The sequence below is a fragment of the Vidua chalybeata genome, chromosome Z (genome assembly GCF_026979565.1).
Source record: "Vidua chalybeata isolate OUT-0048 chromosome Z, bVidCha1 merged haplotype, whole genome shotgun sequence".
NCBI lineage: Eukaryota > Metazoa > Chordata > Aves > Passeriformes > Viduidae > Vidua > Vidua chalybeata.
Genome location: NC_071570.1, coordinates 55,695,510 through 55,716,131, shown reverse-complemented (window position 1 = coordinate 55,716,131; position 20,622 = coordinate 55,695,510). Strand labels below are relative to the sequence as shown.

General features: G+C 36.9%; 1 protein-coding gene across 1 annotated transcript in view; it reads left to right on the top strand.

The window, feature by feature from the left end:
• SNX24 (sorting nexin 24) overlaps positions 1-20,622 on the top strand; it is a 91,433-nt gene that overhangs the window by 43,445 nt on the left and 27,366 nt on the right. Inside the window, exons 2-3 of the mRNA XM_053968952.1 lie at positions 4,664-4,747; positions 11,375-11,479. Of these exons, the coding sequence (XP_053824927.1) occupies positions 4,664-4,747; positions 11,375-11,479 (189 nt within the window). The remainder of the gene's footprint in view (positions 1-4,663; positions 4,748-11,374; positions 11,480-20,622) is intronic.

Below are 20,622 nucleotides of genomic sequence, written 5' to 3'. Positions count from 1 at the left end.
CCACAATACATGATATGCACTTGTGGGCACCTTGAGCAGTTTTTGTACATCTTATTAGTTTCTGTTTTCTTCCATTTGTGCTTCCAGTCTTCGAAATTTGCAGTGATACAGTACCAATTTTTTGCCCATACAATCCAATTTAGTTGCTATGTAGGACTGTCAAGTTTCTGCAACAAAAAGAGAAATGTATATGTTCTTCTTGAAAGTATCAAAAAAGGACAATTCATTTAGAGGTTTAGTAATGATCAGAAACAGATAAATTCAGGAAAATGGCAAAATCAGGCATAGTTGCTAACAATAAGAAAAGAAAATGGTTTCCAGGATCTGAATATAATCCATATAATTGGAACAAAGTGAAGAGGAAAAAAAAATCTGTGTAAATTTGTTTTATACTCAGACCTGAAAGTTTTTACTATTTTATTAACAAAGACCTTAGGAATTCTTTTTTTGAAATTTTCATCACAAGTTTGATGGTTATGAATTACAGTGGCAGAGTTCTTCTGCTAGTTTAAGAAATCAGCATTATTCATACTGATATCCAGTTCAGAGATTTTTGTCCTATACATTGTTAATGTGTGTTAAAGACTGTTGGAAGAATGGTTTGAATGGGTAATAATCTTCTAGCTGTATGCAGACATTGCTGATAACTATTGTGGCAGTAACCAAGAACAGTGAGATGTTTCTAGTTTCAAAGTACTCTTGGAATTTTCTAATTGGTGTCTTAAAATCTATGGTCCCTTGTGTCCTAGTCAGGGTGAACTGCAAATCGTTCAGTGCAGTGTAATTTCTGGTCTTTCAGTGACTATGGGAAATGTATTTTGCTTGTCTAGTTCAGTGGTTCATTCTTGCATTTTTCATTTAACTATCTGTCACTTATAAAAAGTCATATATTCTTTCAGTTATCTGTTCAAGGAACATGAATATTTTTACTAGAAAAGTAATTTCCTAGCACTGTTGTATTTTTCCCCCATAGTTCTTCCATCTTTATTTTGGCACTTTTCATCTATGTTCACCAGTTTCCTTATATTGTTTTTATGCCAGGGCCTGCAATTGCACAGTTAAATGTGTGCAAGATTTGCTTATAGCTATTTTTTATCCATTAAGAAGTCCTGTCTCTCTCTCAACTTAATGTATTTTTTGTCTTTCACAGAAAGCCATGTCATTTTATGAAACAGTGTCACAGAAACTAATTTATATGTTTTTAATTTTCTCTTGTGAAGTGTGATCTAGTAAATAGTGAGGAGGCAAACCTGGAACTTATGCAGTTGGAGTAAAGTCATGTAATCATACAAGTTTTTAAACATAATTGTGTTATTTCTTGCATTTCTGCTTTACAAGTTACTTTGTAAATCAGTTTAATATTTAGATTTAAATAAAGCAAAAACATTTCTGGGTTGTCCACTTATTTATCACAAATTTCTGTATATTTCTGAAGTCCAGGTGCTACAGCAAGTAGATTAGAAACATCATTTGCACGTTTTTGTTTTCAAACAGTGATATTCAACTTCAAGCATAGCAGAGTTGTTGTTGGTTTTGTAATTTTAGGTGTTTCCTGAAGCTGGATCTGAGGCCTCTGGATGGTGAGGGTCAAGTTAAAGCCTTTACACTGGTGCAAGGAGTTGAGGGTATAATGGTGGCAGTGTCTGTATTTTGAAATAACATTACTTTGCATGCGAAGCTATGCTTCTTCTGGGGGTGCTGGTCGACAGCTGGTTGAATATGAGCCAGCAATGTGCCTTAGTGGCCAAGAAAGCCAATGGCATCCTGGCCCGCATTAGGAATTGTGTGAGCAGCAGGAGTAGGGAGGTTATTCTTCCCCTTTACTCGGCGCTGGTGAGACCACATCTTGAGTGCTGTGTCCAGTTCTGGGCCCCTCAGTTTAGGAAGGACATTGAGATGCTTAAGTGCGTCCAGAGGAGGGCAACAAGGCTGGTGACGGGCTTGGAACACAAGCCCTATGAGGAATGTTTGAAGGAGCTGGAGTTGTTTAGCTTGGAGAAGAGGAGACTTAGAGGTGACCTTATGCTCTCTACAACTTCCTGAAGGGAGGCTGTAGACAGGTGGGGGTTGGTCTCTTCCACCAGGCAGCAACTGACAGAACAAGAGGACACAGTCTCAAGCTACGTCAGGTTGGATATTAGGAAAAAAAATTTCAATGAAAGAATAATAAAGTACTGGAATTGTCTTCCCAGGGAGGTGGTAGAATCACCATCTCTGGATGTGTTTAAAAAAAGACTGGACATGGCACTTTGTGCTATAGTCTAGTTGAGGTGTTAAGGCATAGGTTGGACTTGAATGATCTTAGAGGTCTCTTCCAACCTCATTATTCTGTGATTCTGTGATTCTCTTGTTCACCTTCTGTGAAAGTAACAGTCAAATATATTGTTCAATGTCATGATAGCAAAAATTATGAAACTGTTATTAAAACAGGAGAAAGAATAAATGTAGCATAGTTTTTGGTGTTCTGAAACCATTTATGTGGTTCCTTAACCCATGATGAAACACAGAACAAAATAGATACGTGCTTTGAAAAGAAGGTCCACATAGAGATCTATATTTCATTTCACATAATCCAACTATTCTCCATTATGAAAAGATGAGTGTTTAGATTTCAGAGGGACAGCTACTTCTCTGAAGACACACATATGAATAAAATCAAAATGGAACTGCACATGCCAACCTGTGATTTGCAAGCAAGTTAACTGGGAATTACCAAGGGAGTGCTTGTAGCTGAGGCAGGAGTCCCTTAGACTTCTCCAAATTGCTTGGCAAATCCTGTAGCCAGCAGAAGTGCTAAACTTAAAGTGGTGAGTGGCTCTTAGCTGACTGAGGTGTAAGTGGGTGTTATAAGTTCCTCGTAATTCCTGGAGATTTAATATCAAGTAAATACAAAACTGTTGCAACACCTTAGCTAGAGACCCATGATCACTTTTCATTTAACTACTTTCATATTTTGTTATCCATTCCTTCTAAGAAGTTATCCTTAAAACTCCTTTGTTCTTGTGCAATCCAAAACAAATTGTTCCTTGCAGAAGTATTTCTTTCATGTAGTGTGTAGAATATGAAATGTAAATTTTCCTCTCATTTAATTAGTATGTTAAGTCTTAACTAAAGAAAAATGTCTACATTGAATTTCCTTTGCATATTGTTCTCTTTACAACTCTAAACTTAAAATTGTATGGGTGCCTTGGATTTTTTTAATGTGTGGAGGAAAATTGTTCAATAGCCACTGGCTGTTCTTCCAAAGTAGTCCAAATAGATGAGGGCAGGACTGAAATCAGTGCACCCAAATAAGATCATCTGCTTGTACTGTTAGGACACAGACATAGTCCTATTCAAAGATGTAGAATGTAGCACAGGTTATTACAGCAACCCAAACAAATTTTGGTAATGTAAATATTGGTGTGAAATGACTATGGTCCTATCCATACTGCATTCAAACAAAGGTTAAAGCATTTCAGTCTGGATTAAATAAAATTCTGTCTGTTTTTATTGTTGTTTGGCTAGCCAGTGGAAACCATAGCATTTTGACCTGTTTGAAAACAGGCAGGTTCTAGTGGACAATAGAAAGTGTTTATCCAGTATGGTATGTCAGTGTTTGCACTGATCAGTGCTAGCTGGGCTTGTTGTGACAGAAAACCCTTTTTTCTGCATTCAGGCATAAACACTATTTGCAAATTTATTTCAAAGAACATTTTATTTGGCTAAGTTTTGGGTCTTGATGTGATCATCTGTGCTGAACATTGTTTCTCATTGTCCTGAAAATAATTATTTCCAGCATTTTCTGGGCAAAACAGAAAACAAAGAACTCCTAGATAGAACAGGCACCTTTTCTGTATTACTTCTCTGCCGATTTTGTCTTCATTTAATAGACCATATTTTCTTGAGTGCCTCAAAATATTTCTCGTCACTCGCCCTCAAAACTGACCTGCTGACCTGAGAATCAAGAAAATGTCATGTTCGTGACTACTAATTAGTGGATTCAGAGAGTTGCTTCTCCTGGCCTTTCAACCTTCCAGAGGCAGCAACAAAAGCTGTCATATGTATCATACAAAGAAAACAAGCATCTGCCATGTGTGCGTTTTGTTTTGTTTTTTCATAGAGCATACATAGCACAAGTTCAATTGAGACTAGAGATGAATTTGTAGTTTAGGAGGAAATTAGCCTAGAATATAGTGCTTGCATTTATTTCTCTATTTCCATGCATAACATAATGCATATATTGTCCAGCTCTTACTGAACATGTGTGAATGTATTAGTACTCTGCATTGTAAGAAGGGGAAAAGAATTAAACTCTATTATTTTTACTCCCTGTTTTCTCCCTGGTTTTTTTTTCTGTTCGTATCATTCTTTTTTATTTTGATTAGTTCAAAGCATGTTGCATCTTTCTGAAAGGAGATCTTTTAATGCTTAGTTTTTAATGTAAAGCATATAGTCCATGCTTAAGCTGTTTTTATATATGTTTGTTGAACTGACAGGTTAACAGAAGATTCAGCCATATTTACCATTAATCACTGTTGTGCTTCTGCAACTCATGAGGCACATAGGGTTTTTTGGGACTACTTAGAAGGACGACTGTGGTAAAATGTGCAGTCACAGCCATATCACTGAACTGTTTTTTGCAAGTAACATAACCCTCTTTTTTATTATTTATAAATTTCAGGTCTTTAAAATAGAAGTGCTGGTGAGTGGAAGGAAACATTTTGTGGAGAAGAGGTATAGTGAATTCCATGCACTTCATAAAAAGGTACTGATCTTCTTCTTTGTAATATGTAGCTTTGTTTTGCCTCAGTGATGTTTTCCTCTCTCTTGTAATTGTTACTATACATGGTTTATCTTAAATACATCCTGTGATTCATGCCTCTGGAAATTAATTCCTTACTAACTCAATTTCTTCTTTGTTTTATAGAAGGGAGTGATGATTTCTCACGTGTTACTAAGTCTCCTTTTCTTTTTTGATTGTTGTTTACATGCTGTATGGCTAAAATGCTGTCTGTAGCATGTTTTTGTCTTCTTGTAAAGTCTCAAAATAAGTCCCATGCAAACCACAAATAAATAGGGTGGATTTTTTCCCAGTTAGGCAATTAATTTGTTAGTTCTCTAAATTTTATTGCTAACCTGCCCTATGTAAAGATGAGGAAACAACTTTTGTACATGAGGAAACCAGATACGAAAATGACTGAGTAAAGCATCTCAATTAAAATAATATAAAATATCTGCTAAGCTTGTCTACTGAATCATCTTAGTAATATATAAAAGGGAGCTCGGTACTTTCAAGGCTGGTTATCCACTAATACTTCTTTAAATTGCTTTGACCATTGTTAAAGTATTAAATTTTCTCTCCAAACTGAAATGAAAGGCTGCTGAAAGGCAAGCTTATTTTTTTTTTCTCTGCTTTATGGAGGACAAGTATTGTGAAGGAGAATTCAGGAGGAGCATTGCAGCCCATTACTAGCAGTGGGACTGTACTGAAGAGCTTCAGTCCCAGTATTCGGGTCAACTAAATGTCTCTTGGTTTGTAGGTCTGAGTGGCAGTGGAGTGTGGGCACAATCAGCTACTACGACTGATGCTGCTTGCCTTCATTGTGGAAAAGCTTGCTCTGCAAACAACAAAGACCAGCATGGGTATTTACAGCTCCTGTCAGTGCAATGTTGGAAGAGTTTAGTTTCACCAGTATGTTTGCTGGTGGTCCTGAATTAGCTCAGGAAAGAAGCATTAACCTGAGGATGATTTTGCCAGGCTTGTAAGGAGTATAGGTTTAAGCAAACTTGTCTGAGCAAAAGCTGCCTATTGACCCATCAAAGTCTAAAGCCAAGACCCATTTGCTTTACTGCACCATAATTAAGATGTGCTAGTGCATCTTGCCTCAGTAATGGTATCATCTGCCACTTATTAATACTCATTTTCTTGTTTATTGTTTTAGTACAGATATGTCTCAGATACCGTCATATGTTCATATTAAATATGAAACCAAATAAGCAACGGCGTCAGAAACACCCACCCACCCACCACTAAGCCTTGCAGTATATGAATGCTTTGTTTGAGAATAATTCTGAGAATGATTCTGAGAATAATTCTGCAGTAGAAGGTAAAGCAGATGAATATAGTTTATACAGTAAAATAGGCTAGGAGACATTAAGAGGGAAAAATCAGGATTTATATCCTTAAAATGCACCCTATCCAAGCAGGCAGTCCAGCTATTTTTAGAATAGTATAGTATTGTATAATGCAATGTAGTACAGAATTAGAATTAAAAATATAATTGAATATTTTCAATTGGAAAATATATACAACAATTTTATAGTCAAACTGCCTAAGCAATGCAGGGATGACCAGAAATTACAGTATTATATTAAGGGCATTGTTCAAATGTCCCTGACAGGCTTGGGACATCCACCACCTCTTGAGGAAGCCTCTTTCAGTGTTTGATCACTCTCTTGGTAAAGAAATGTTTCCTGTTGTTCACTCTGAACCTCACCTGGCATAGCTATGAGTCATTCCCACGTGTCCTGTTACTGGATCCCAGGGAGAAGTACCTCCTGCTCTACTTCCCCTCTTCAGGAAATAATGTGATCACGCCTTATCATACTTTTCTGCAAACTAAGCAAACTCTGTGTCCTCAGCCACTTGGCATCTATCTGCTGAGCAACTACAGGTGGGTCTTTTGCAAGCAGACAAGAAGAAAAGCCAGCATCAAGGCTGGATCTGGAAAAGGGAGAAGAAAGCCTGTGGTTGTGGGCAGAAGCCTTTCCCAGGCTGCTCACCATCTGGGCAGCTGCCCCATGTGCAGCTGACCCTTCACAGGGGCAGGACTTTGAACTTCCCCTTCTTAGGCTCCTGCTCTGGCAGGGTATGACTCTGGCATGATGTAGAAAGCAGCACCAAATTGTGACTCCAGGCAAGAGGAGAGATTTGGGCACCACCATAGAAAGGCTGCACCAGGCAGTGCAGGCTGGTAGCGGAGCAGAGCCCAGGGACATGGAGCAGGAGGTATAGAGAAGAGGAAACAGGCCTGGGGTGATGATCAGTGGGGTCAGGGGCTGGCTCTGGAGAGCCCCATCACCTGTCCCAGGATCAGCTGCAAGTATGCAGGCATGGAGCAAGCTAGTGCCTGCCTTTAGAGGAACAATAATACAGTACCTGGCACAAGTAGAAGGACCCATTAGGATTAACATTCCCTCTTACCTAGTAAAAACGCAAAAAAGAGTGAGGATAGAATCTATACTGTCAATAACACTGAGACTTTTCCTATAGATTTGTGCATTTATTTTATTTCAATAGTTGGGGCTGGGAGCTTTTGAGGGCTGGCACATGCCACAGCTGATGCCCAGTCCTGCTTTAGCCATGTTCCAAGGCACCTTCCAACATCACTGATGTGGTGCTGGGTTCTTGTTTGGTGGAGGAGCCTTGGGGGTCTCTTTCCCTTCTCTTCAGGAGTTGCTGTGACCTGTCAGGGGAGCATTTACTGTGCCGTCTGGAAGTTGCAGCCCTGGGCACAGCCTTACCTGACTCAATCTGGGGCTCTTCTTTCTCTGTAGAGTGGCAATGGGAGCCGAGGGGTGACTGCCAGGATCCCCACCAGCAGCAGTGGAGGAGGTGGCCTTTCTGCTGCTGCATTGCACAGCAACACACACGTGCTGCTGCATGAATGTCACTATGCAGTTTTGGAGGGACATCCCCAGCATCCCCAGCAGCTCTGCATTCATCCTGTGTTTGGTTGGGATAGTTGTGATGGTGTCTTCCACCATGGCTCATCCAACACTGTTGCCAAATATCTCCATCCCCTGGTGGATCCATGGTTGCAGTGTCTGGAGGAGCATAGCATGGTTCTGAAAGCAGTACAGTCAGCACACGGAGGCTGGATGCCACCCACAGGACACCTAAGCATTCCTTCTTGAAGCCCACCTTTGTGGTGCTCCACAGTAATGGAGATCCCGGTTAGCTGGATGTCCCTGAGCCACTCTCAACTGGTGGATGACTCATAGGGGGTGTGGTGACATGCTCCAAGCAGTCATTGTCCAGATTGCAAGACTGACAGTATCCTCCTCTTGTAGAGGGGGTACTTGGGCTTGTCCTCAGCCCATTGCAGGATGGACAGGTAGTAGAACTGATGGAGGGTCCACATCACATAACTGTGGACATCTAGCTGTCCAGAGAGATGGCACAGCAGGTTTAACTTCACTGTAATTTCTGGAGCTGCACAATTACTCCACATAAAAGTCATGGATGACTGCAGTCTCACTCATTTGTCTTCTTGTACACCATTTTCACTTCAATAACTCATTTTGCAGAGATTTCTTATAACGCCAGAAAAATCATAAATGATGCCCCTTTACCTCTTTGCAAAAAATAGCAGCAAAACAAACAAATCTGAAAAACAGATATTCTAACCAGGCACTTCGCACCACGTTTCAATTTGTTTCATTTTCTCATTCACTTGCTGTTTGTTTCTATTATTCTGCAAATATAGCATATTTTGTCAACAATATACCTTTTTAATAAGTCTGACTTTTTGAAGTTGTAAAGTTTTGGTTAGTATTGTTGAACAGCTCATACTGTGAGCCTTAGTGCTTTCAGTGTTACAGAAATCCTAGAGGAAGTATTTGCATCAGTTTGCTATCAGCATGCCAATATGGTATTTATCTTCCTCTCTTCCCCTTTAATTTAAAATGTATGTTTCATTCTAAATTCCTGTGAGTACATGGCAGTTGGAAAGGTCTCTTTAGACTTGCTGCATATTCTAGGTGGCCTTAGTGTTGGAGATGTCTGTAGAGCGTAGGAGAAACAAAGCTTCTGTAGAGAACATCTGTGGTAGAAGATGGACGTAGATTGTGCCTTTCGCTGGGGAACAGTGTGTCTCGCCGGCACTGTGTGGAGGAAGGAGGACTGTTGCTCATTGTTCATTCATCAGAATGCCAATCACTGTTTTGATTCATTATATTTTTTAAACAAAGCTGTTTCCAAGAACATGTTTAGATTTCTGTCTTGGGTTCAATCTTTCATAGATTCCAGTTGTGTAAAAGAGTAAAGCCCCACTTCCTGTGCAATCTGGCTGTAGTGGAAAAGGTTTAAAATATTTTCAAGACTTCCATGTTACACCAGGAGTACAATTTATTCTTTTCACAGAAACGACCCACAGATATTGGCTTCTATGAAATAGTTTGCATAGACCATTATGCTTTGCCCTGATTATGAACAACAAACCTTGCTTGTCAGGCTATGCACCATTCCCATTACAGTATTATATATAAGTCTGAACAAAAGTTTTATTATTCTGATGTGGAAAGGTTTTTTAGCAAGAATTGAATTATTTCTACATGTATAATGTAGTTTAAAATACAACCATTTGTTCATATTTATTCCCAAATATCTTTTTATACTTCTTTCCCTATATGTTAATAAATATTGGTCGTTCTTTTTAAGTACAATAATGCTAGAAGCTCACAGTGTTAAAACTACTGCAGTGAAATTTCCAAAAATTTAAAGTGTAAAACCTCTTGTTTTGCACATTGTCTATAATTTTAGAATAACTAGTGTATACTCTGTGTCATGGCTTCTTTTCACAATTGGACAAATAACTCTTTACTTGATAATGTTCACCATCTTTAAGTCTTTCAAGAAGTAGAGACTACAGTATGTCAATAGGCATTAGGTCAGTGTCACAGACAGGAAGGTACTATGGGCAGTAATAGTCCTCAGATAAATATGTTTTGTTTTGTGTTGGGACAAGTCTAAAGCAATACAGCTAATGCATATGTAGTTTTGCTTAATATTCCTTGATATTGTTATAATTATTTATAGCAATATATATGATTGGATTATTGTAAGCATAAGAAAGTGGGCTTTTAATATATCTTTTGTATATCTGTATAATGTTGACTTTAAACTTAGAACCAGTATCTATGCCAGCACATTAAATAGTTGGGTTTTGGATGTTTTATATGTAACAGGGCCACAGAGCACAAGGGGATTGTTAATCATCAGCTGAGTTACCAGCCACAGAGTATTTATCTTGTAAGCAGCTAGGTCTTGGTGGACGCTTGTATAGTTTCAGATATGTCTGCACTCATCTGGAGCATTCTCCTCATTTGTTGCTCCCTTGCAGGTGCTGTTGTAGTTCACAACAGCGGTGACCATGTTTCTTCAACATCCCCAATCAATTTAGAGGGGAAAATGGGAGGTTGTATTCTGTTTTTAAGATCTATTAGTAAATGTGGCTGGGTTTGGAGTTTTATTTTCGAGTGTTGTTTTTCTCACTTCACGTTTAATTTTAATTTAGCACTGTTAAGAAATAAGGAAGTTGCAAAATATTTCCAGAGCAATTGACGTTTCCCAGCTGCAGCTTCGATACTTGTGACTGCAGAGACGTTGATACGTTGCCACTGCTTTTTCCTGTAGTGACATCCCAGCAAGCTCAAAGATGAAATGTAAATTCTCAGTCTCCCATGGGTATGCATGTCAAAGTCAGTTTTGAATTTCTTTCCTTGCATTCTTTGCTTCAGATTTACTCAGAGGCAATATCCAACAGAAAGAATGCCACCTTCTATTAAAATGCAGTGGAGTCTATTTCAGTTATTATTTTTGCTCTGTAGTTTTGAGGAAAACATTAATATTTTTTGATTTCAAATAAATATGTTGCTCCAGCAAGAGGATTTTTAGTACTGTCAGGTTGCATGTTTTTGTCTACCTATATACAATCATATGTATGCATATATAAATATATATATATATATATGGTATGTGTGTATATAGATCTATATAGATACACTTTATATATAGATCTATGTAGATGCATGTATAAGATTTCCTGTGCGAATCTTTAGAGGAATAGTTATGGAGTTCTCTTTGAAATATAATCAGTGACAATCTTGTTATTTCTCTGTGTAAGATATTAAACACGGACTGTCAGTCTGTTGGTACACTTTGAGAGCATCAATATTTCACTCTCTTGATTGCCAGCTCTCTAGAGAAATGGTTAGCACTCCTCCCTGTTCATGTTTCACACCTGTTCATAATTGCCTATATCTGGAGTTAAAAGCCATCATCATGTGTTCGCTGCACTTAGCAAGGTAATTTCTGGTTATGTTGTGGTAATGTTGTGAGGTATTGTCCCAGGTAGACCAATGGGAAATTCCAATTTCAAATATTCTCATGTAGTGGTTGCCATTTTATTTTCAGGCTATTAGTTACAAAAAATTGTTAGTAGGGCTACTCTTTACTGTCCAGGGCAACTGGATACGAAGATTTTTAACCACATTCCGTAAGTATGACATCTCCTATTATTTCAGGGAGATGACTGTAAGTAACTTCGTTTCTATACTATTGTCCTTAATGCATAGGCTTTTATGCCTTTTTTTTTTTTTTCCTTTGCAGCTCAAGAAGTTCATAAGAACACCAGAGATCCCTTCAAAGCATGTGAGAAATTGGGTCCCCAAGGTCCTGGAGCAGCGACGACAAGGCTTGGAGTTGTACTTGCAGGTGTGTCTCCTTGCAGACTGGTGAAAGTAAAAGCCGCATCTATTTCCACAGCATTAGAAAGTATGAAGTGCAGTGTTTTACTAATAAGCAATTTTAGAGGTGGGAAGTGACCTGTGTACTTACCAGCAGCAGTGATTTCTGTTCACTTAGCAGACCTACCAGCTAAAAATCCAGACTGTTTTGCATTTTTTACCTGATTTTCCAAAGGCTGCTCAGTGACTTTGGTGAACCTTCATTTTCTTCTGCCTAAAATGGGGAAAATAATGTTATTCGTTCCAAAGTTGTTCTGACTTGTGTGTTGTAGAAAAACTATAAGAAGACTTTATTTATCTCACTTCTATTTAGACAGACTAGGGAAGCATCAGCTCATCATATTCATGTCACTCTGTTACACATGCCTGTATATTAATTGTTCCTCTAGCTGAAATAGGCACCTGTCATCTCATATTAATCTCAATTGGTTTGGACATTTGCCTTAAGTCTTAGGTTCTACCTAGATGGGTCATGATTTTGATAAAGACAATAAAAGGAGTCTTCAGGAATGATGCAGTTGTATAGACATCTATATATATCAGGAATAAATCCCATTCATTTTTAATAAATGGAATTTCTATTGTCAACATGATTGCTTTAAAAAATGGCCCGTGGTGTACGTTCACAGCTGTTTCTCTAGTGGCAAAGCCAGATGATGGCATTCCTCTAAACATGTTCTGAGTTCACTGCACTTTCAGCCACAGTAATGCAAGTGCTGTTTTACTGAAGGGGTTCACAGAAATAAGGTGTCAAAACATAATTGTTTTGGGAGGAAAGGCAGAATAATGGTCTTCTATTTTTACTCACATTGACCACTTCCAGTGAATTTTTGGTTTTTCTGATTTCCATACAACTTTCTTTTGGACATAATCACTACCAAGGTACATGTACCAGTTAGTCTTAAGCAGTTGATTTCATTGAAAAGGTAGAGAGGTAATCTGGTTATCATTTTTAATTGCTGATAAACTGTAAAAGAACATCTCCCCCTACTGGAAGAGTTAGTCAATTCTTGTTCTTTTGCAGTCTTGCACATTTAATTAACTCTTCCTCTAATCTATTGCTGTTGGCTGTCATAGGAACATGCAATGGTTTTGGTTGGAAGGGACTGATGGGCATCATCTGTTTAAAACATGACAAGCCTCAAGTTATATCCATACTAATGTGCATACTAATTTAAACAAGAAGTAAAGTCGTTAATACTTTTGTCAAAGTACTTAATTTCTGTTTCCACTAATAGAAAGCAGAATTAATCATCAGTTAAATTTTAACTTTTAAGATAATTAGAGCCTGGTTCTAGACAATGAAAATTTGGTAATAAGGCACTTAAGTTATGAGACTCTTTTTAATAGTGCCAAGCATTTGCCAAAGCACAGTGTAGAAATATACTACAATTTCAGAACACATGATCAGTTTTTTATTCACGCCATGTATGTAAAATATTGTAAACATGTTTTCAGGTGGTACTACTGACAGTTTATCTGTAGGAGTTGTTTGGCTACTACTGTCGTTAGTCAGTGGTGGTGCTTGTAGCCAGACATTTGTGCAGCCGATAAACTTTTATGAAGAGATACCAGTCATTAATTGTTTTGTATAAAATCAACCAGAACCATATGCAAATACTGAGCTATTTACACAGATGTAATGTTCATTCAATAAATTTGTTTTGGCAGATGGCCATGGAATACAAACCTGTACCTGACAAGGTACATATTGGGTTCTTAAGATATTTTTAATTAAGTAGTTGTCTGTAATTAAATGCAGATAAAAATATTGACATTAAATGAGGGTAGTAGAATCACTCTCTACTAAATAGTAAAGAAAGCAAGACATTCCCCTAAGACAGAAGGTGCTGCAGTTGCCAGGACCTTGTTACTTTTTGTGACCTTTTCATTATGAAACCGCTCTTTTAAATCCTTTCAGCACAGGTTGTTTCTTTCTTGAAATGGATAGACAGGAGCTCAGAAACATTTCATTATATCTTTCTGAAGAGTAGCAAAATTACAAATAAATTAAGTATTATTAAATTTTGAGCTACAAAAAGTATTTATTTATTATTTTTTAATGTATGAGTAGCCACTGGCAGCTAATTGTTGTAAGACTGCTTATTTTACATCTGTTTTTGAAAGGTTGGGTCAGGACTTTTTCTTGTTATAGTAGACAAATCTTAATGTAATTTTGAAATTATGTTCTACCTTACACTATTTTTAAGTAAGACTTTTACAAGTTTGACTGGAATGTGCTACTTTTGTTTTCTATACTGTGAAACAATTGACTAGAGCACTAATATGCTTAGTAATTCAACTGCATGTATAATAATATTTACAGAGTCCTTGTGAATACTGAGAACAATCAACTGACTGACAAGAGTCAAGAAGGATTATGTGTAATTTATTAATGAGGAAACAGATGCAAAAATAGTGAATGACAGATTGTGGCCCCAAATGTTCAAGCAAATTAGTATGAAGAAATAAGCTATTGCTACTCTGCTTATCATGGTAAATGTCTCTGTGCATGAGCTTAAACTACAGCACAAAGCACTTAGGCTGAACTGATTTAGTCTTTGCTAAATAAGAAAAATCACAGAATAAACTGAATTGGAAGGGACCCACAAGGATCATCGAGTCCAACTCCTGGCCTGCACAGCACAACCCCAAGAGTCAACCCATGTGCCCAGGAGCACTGTCCTAACACTTCTTGAGCTCTCTCAAGAAGTGCTGTGATCACTTTCCTGCGGAGTCTGTTCAGTGCCCAGCCACCCTCTGGGTGAAGAACTTTTCCTGATATCCAGCCTAAACCTCCCTTGACATAAATTCAGGCCATTACCTTGGGTCCTGTCACTGGTCACCACAGAGAAGAGATCAGTGCCTGCCCCTCCTCTTCTCCTCCTGAGGATGTTGAAAATGAGGCCTCCCCTTGGTCTCCTTTAAATCTCAAAACACCTGTTACTGCCAGTAGAAGAGCAATTAACCAGCTTTTACTACCTTGTGGTGGCCATCACTAAGAAACTTTATAGTTACTTACTTGTATATCTGAGCTTGTAGCTTGCAGTAGAGCAGAGATGAGAATTCAGGTGGTTTTGATTTTAAATTTGTAAAATGAATCACTGGGTTACACTATTACTCACAAAAATCTCTCTTGATAGTAGTTTTAGTCTGCAGTAAGATTTGAACTTAATATTTATTTATGGTTAGAAATATATTCTCTTGATGAGCTTCATGAGGAGCTTTGTGTTGAAGAAATGTAGAACATAAGGATTTTAAGTAGCTGGTTGTATAAGGCGCCTATAATTTGAGAAGGACTGCCAAAAGGATCTACCCTGAAAGCCTGTGACTCCTCATAGTAGTGAGTGTAGATAAATGTATTTGCTTTATAGTACCAGAAGGTGAAGGTAAGTGTGGAAGATGATGAAGCAGGCTTCATTGTAGCTTCTGGATGGTGTTTGTTTGGTTTGGGGTTTTTTACATCCACTGTCCAGTCTTGGATTAACTGTTACATAAAGCAATACAGAAATATAATTTGGTTTGTATGTGTATTTAAATAAGATATAAATCATTTGAAAACTCCCTTTTCCATAGTTTTTACTGTGTCTGAATTTAGTAAGTAATTTTGTAGATGGACCAAGTGAACGGTAGTTGGGGTCTTATTTTGAACGTTGAGGGGTGGCACTGGAGGGACCTTATCTAACTGGCTATCAGAGCAGCTGCAGCTGCTTTGGATCAAATCAGTATTTGTTACAAATACATTTCATATGATATACTATTGGAGGAGCAGTTTTTACAGTGCTTATTTCCTCTGAATTGGTAATGGGGAAGAATTTGATCTAGCCACCTGCTCATTTGGAGTTAGGTCATATCCTTGTCCCAGTAAGCTGACACTGGATGTTATTGCCATCCAGTCTGTCTGCCCCAGGGACTTGCCCTTTGACAGGTCTGCCTTTTAAAGTTCAATGGAATAGATATTTTCAACCCCCTTGGGCTAAAGAAATCTCATCATTTGCTGATATCATCAGTCCAACAAGATAACAAGCATCATTAACAGAATTCACTTTGAAGTAGCACCCACACCTCAGCATGAGACTTGGTAGCTGCTGCTAGTCCTCACTGAAATAATTTGCTTACAAGGAGAGATTTTGAAGGAGGCCCATATTTTTTATAAGTTTCAGGGTACTAACTCATTTCATGTGGTCTGGGTGACCTGAAGAAATTCTTCTTGTGACTAGCAAGGCTCTAATATAAAGCAGAGAGTTGTAGACCTTCTGAAGTGCTCTGTATATATATAGGGTCTCTATGTACATACATCTCCAACCAGAATTAATATGTAGAGTTAATATTTCTCTCATGGCTGAGGTCAAGAAAACATACTTGTCTTTTATTTATTCTTGAATTTTTTATGAAGAGAACAGTCCTGATTCCTGGAGATAAGATTGGTTAAAAAGCTCCTTGGCTGTAAGACGTGAAGACTTGATGAACTTCAACATTCCAGTAGTTTCAGGAATCCAAATCTTAAAAATGAATTATAGCATTTATGAAACTGGACTAGAGAAACTGGACTTGTTTTCCATTTAAGGAAATAATCTGGAGATCTGAGAAGCACTTTGACCTATATTTCAGTATTCTTCAGAATGCAATTCTCTTCAAAAATATTTTAACTACCAATCTTTCCTGAAAAATATAAATAAAACCATATCTGTTATGGTTTTTCTCTTAAGAAATTAAAATTCAATTCTATACTCCTTAGCTGTCATGATTTCCAGCAGGGTGGAGTTAGGAAAACAGTGAATGTAATAATGTAATGAATAATATGTAGTTGCTTTATGAGTAAGCTCATCACAAATATAAAGAAGAAAAGCACGCATTATTATATTGCTTTTTTAAATTCTTTTTGGGGGAACAGTTCAACCCCAACTGCAAAAAATGAGGACAAATGTGCTATTTCTGTAGTTAGTTAGACTACAGAGGACAAACTGTCAATATAGAAAATTTGGCTCAAGGTGTCTTTTCTTCATAGGCCACTATGGTTTTCTTTAATTACTTCAATAAGCATTGATAGAAAATTCCTTGTGGTAAAGTTTAAGTAAATAACCTTTCCTGACTGGACAGTGGATATAAACAAAATTTTTGTACTATTTTCTTTTAAGTTGATCTAATTTTATTATGTTACTTTATAAAAGTTTTAGATTCAGTTAAAAATACTGTAAGGTTCTTTTTGTTTATTTGAAAACTCTGTTGCAGAGCATTTCAGACCTAATACAGCATTTCATATTCAGCTGGGGACAAGAATTGTGCTTTCCTTGAGCTTCAGTCATTGTCCCTGTTAATGTGATTTCTCAGGGTTTTTTATCAAATTGTGAAGAAAAAAGAGTTTTCCATCACCTCGTGAGGAGTTTCATTAGTTCTTCACTGCTTAACTGCTTCAATTTCTGTTGTGACCTCTTGCTATTCTAACAAGAAGGAATGCAAACTCAGCCATTTATAACCTTGTCCATTGTCAAGAAGACTGGAGAGATCTCTGCTCTAAAATGAGGAATTTAGGCTCCTGATGCCAGTGTGCAAGTACTCCATATAGTGTGTTTGTTAGAGCTTTGCCTTTCAATAGCCAAATACACTTGTTCTGTAATTGCAGCTGAAATCCTGCTTCAGAACTCTGGAGTAGGAGTAGGACCAGAAAAGAAAAGAAATCTATTTGGAGAAAAGAAATGCTTAGTGATGTACATGGTTTTTCATTGTTTTCTCTTTGAAGTAAAGGTAAAAATGGTCCCATGGTAGTACATAAAAGCTATCTGAGCTCTCTTAAGCAGAACAAAAACTAGGACTTCATATAAAGAAAGGAAGGTCTTGATTGTGGCTTATGCTGATATGGATGTCTACAATCAGATATAATCTGTAAGTGCTTCCTAAGTGGAACAGTTTTTGATGTTACATATGTAATGTCTGTAGAGGTGACTGGTGCTGTTGGAGATGTTTAGAATTACTGAGATCACTGTATGTGATACATGCACTTTTATGGGACATTTTATTTTCTTTGCTCAATAAAAATGAATCAAGTTGCTTACTATTTAATTATGGAAATGCAGGAGCAAAATGATCTTAGAAATATTCAACCATCATTCAACTATTTAAATTTTATTTCTGTGCAATTCACATTCATCACATTTATCCATTCTGCCCATGTTCATTCATCACATTTATCCATTCATTACAATTTTTCTTCCTTTATATTTTCAGAAATCCATTCTGTATCAAGCATTTAATTGTTCCCACATGCCTGTGTACTTTCACCAAAGGGTGTTGTGAACACAAAATTTTGAGTTAGTTCAATTGGAAGGCTGGAAAGGTATATGAAAGTACAGCCTATATCAAGCATAGAAGGTCCTCTAGTTGAAAATAACTTTTGAAGCTGATTTTGTTTTGAAGAAAAATGTCTTCTATGGTAGAATTGTGCATTTATACTCTTCCTTGATATCGATTCATAGCCATTTTGGGATATAGGATACAGTGCTAACTGGATCTTTGGTCTGAAGCAATGACCTTTCTTATGTAATCCTTAAAGTAGTTAGAGACATGCTTGTGTTTCAGCTTGTTACTATATTTGTTTAAACATTAACATGTTTTCAGGAACTGAGCCCTGTATATGTCATGACCACTATCTAAAAAGAAAAAGGAGTTAATTATGTGGTTGAGAAGACATATTTGAATAATTGAGATGTATCTATAGAGATAGATACATACATACATACATACATACATACATACCTAAAGAATAGGCATGCAGGTGATGTGACTGTGAAAAACCACTTGTCAAGTCTTTTTCAGACCAAATGCTTTATATATGGGACATAATTGGTTGTAAACTTAAAAGTTGAATTCAGAGGTTGAAATTTTAAGCTATAAAAGTTTTGTGCAAAATATGGGCTTATTTTTTTTTCTTCTCCACCTTATTCTGTGTGTTCCTCATCTCATTCTGTGTGGATTTTTTCCACTAGGCTTCTGCTTAACCATTCCCCTTGTCTGAGAGGAGCAGTGGATAGAAATGACTTTGACTTCCTTGTATCATTCATTAGGTGCCACAAAGAGGTGGTGCAGAGGCTGTCCTTCCCTTTGTCCTATGTACACATTCACTATTAGGATCTATTTCTAACTAATTTAAGATCAAATTGGCTTATTTGCAGAAAAAAAAAATGCCCAGCAAGTCCAGAGCAGATGCTTATCTTCCTGATTGATGTTTCTGGAAACCAGTTTTATTTTAAATGCAGGAGAATATGCTGAGAAGAAAGGGTCTAGCATTAGAAAGTTGCAAAAAAAAAGTTGGATTCAGTGAAATAAGATTTAACTGATGTTTTGCTAGAAAGTCTGTTGAATCACCCACATCTATTAATCACATTGAAAATTCTCTCCAGCATCCAAAATTATTCAGTGTCTTCCATCTCTAACTCCATTTAGTGTGCAGTAATCAAGGCTGAACAGCTCCTGTAAGGAATTCAAAAAGCAATGGTATGATAAGTATAAAAAGACAAAATGTTCTTTGTCCTCATTAAAGATTGTGAGCAGAGTGTTAAATAATATTAATGGCTGGGATTGTCAGTACTTAACAGTACTTTCCTAGTACAAGTGATTTTATTGATCGATACAGTCTCAATGTAACAGGGCAGATTATTCTACTGATTTTATCGAAACCTTAACTAAGTTTGTTAGTGTACCACATATCCTTAAATAGATCTAGATGATGATGTAGATTAAGAAAAGCAGACCACCATCCATCTTTTTTTGATTGGTTAATAACTTAAATCCATCATTGCTGTGACCAGCTTTTTTAAGATTCTGTTGTGCATACGTGTTTCTTTGGTGGTAAAGATACATGGCTGGGTTTAGATGGCTGTGGATTTTAAAGGAGTGTGCCTGACACATGCAGGATTGCATATTTTTGTTAAGAGGAAGCAGAAAGCCAAAGAAAACGGAAGTAAAACAATTCTGTAGGTAATTTAAAGGAGACACTTTTTAAAAAAATGTCTGTCTGCAGAGATTTATGAAGAATTATTTAAAGCATTTTTCAAGCATGCTCAGAAAATTACCTGGTTTGTGTTTTAGGAGTTAAATTTTTGCTTTTCAACTTGTGCTATGTTGTGATTTATGATTAATATTTTTTTCCTTCATCTTCAATAATCTGTTTGGTTTTGCTGTATAGAATTGTGCTGCATGAACTCTCTCATTTTACTCTTATATGTTAGAGGTGATCAAAATAAATTTTACTCAGTTAAGCACAGAATTTACATTAGTTGTTGTGACAGGTTTAGAAACCATGTCTAAGTGCTTGTTCTCTTTTCATTATACTGTTTATCATAATGATATTGTATTACATCCTTTTCCCCAAGTTAAGATGAACATCAAAGTGTACTAACCATGTATTCCCATACAGTGAGAAATGGTCTCTGTCATGATTATACATGCTCAGAATAAGTGGAAAATATTTAAGATGAAAGAAAAAGAATTTAAGTTCTCTGTCTAAGTCACTGTGCTAACAGCCCTGATTCCTTCTAAATCCATACAAAGTATAAGATACTTAATTCATTTAGCTGTGGTGAAAGAAAATGTGGTCATCTTCCTTATCCTGAATGCAGCTCCACATTTGATGTATAGGCAGTAAATTTTTCTTTTTCCTTAATACATATTTAATAGATTTGCTTGACATCTTTGGCAAAGGTGGAGGGAAGTCAAAAAATGTTTCTAATAAAGAAGGAAGGAAGGGGCAGTAATTCCTGCAGTCTTTTTATCACAACCTGAAGTTCGATAGAAAGACTTAAGTTTCCCCCATCTTTTTAATAAATCCATAGCATTTTAAAAACATTTTCAGTTCCTTTTCTGTGCTGTTTTACATAACGTAATTCTTATATTTAGGTATACAAATTCTTATATTTAGGTATACAATTTGGACTTTCAAAGCAAATTAAATCTTAAGGGCTTTTTTGTCAAAATTAGTCCATAAAGTTAATGAATTGCTAATAAAGGGATAAACTTACTTTCTACTGAAGGAGTATTTTATTATTGCATGTGTAGTGTAATACACTATGTTTTGTTAAGGTTGTTCAGTAGTATACAGCACTAAATTAGAATGTA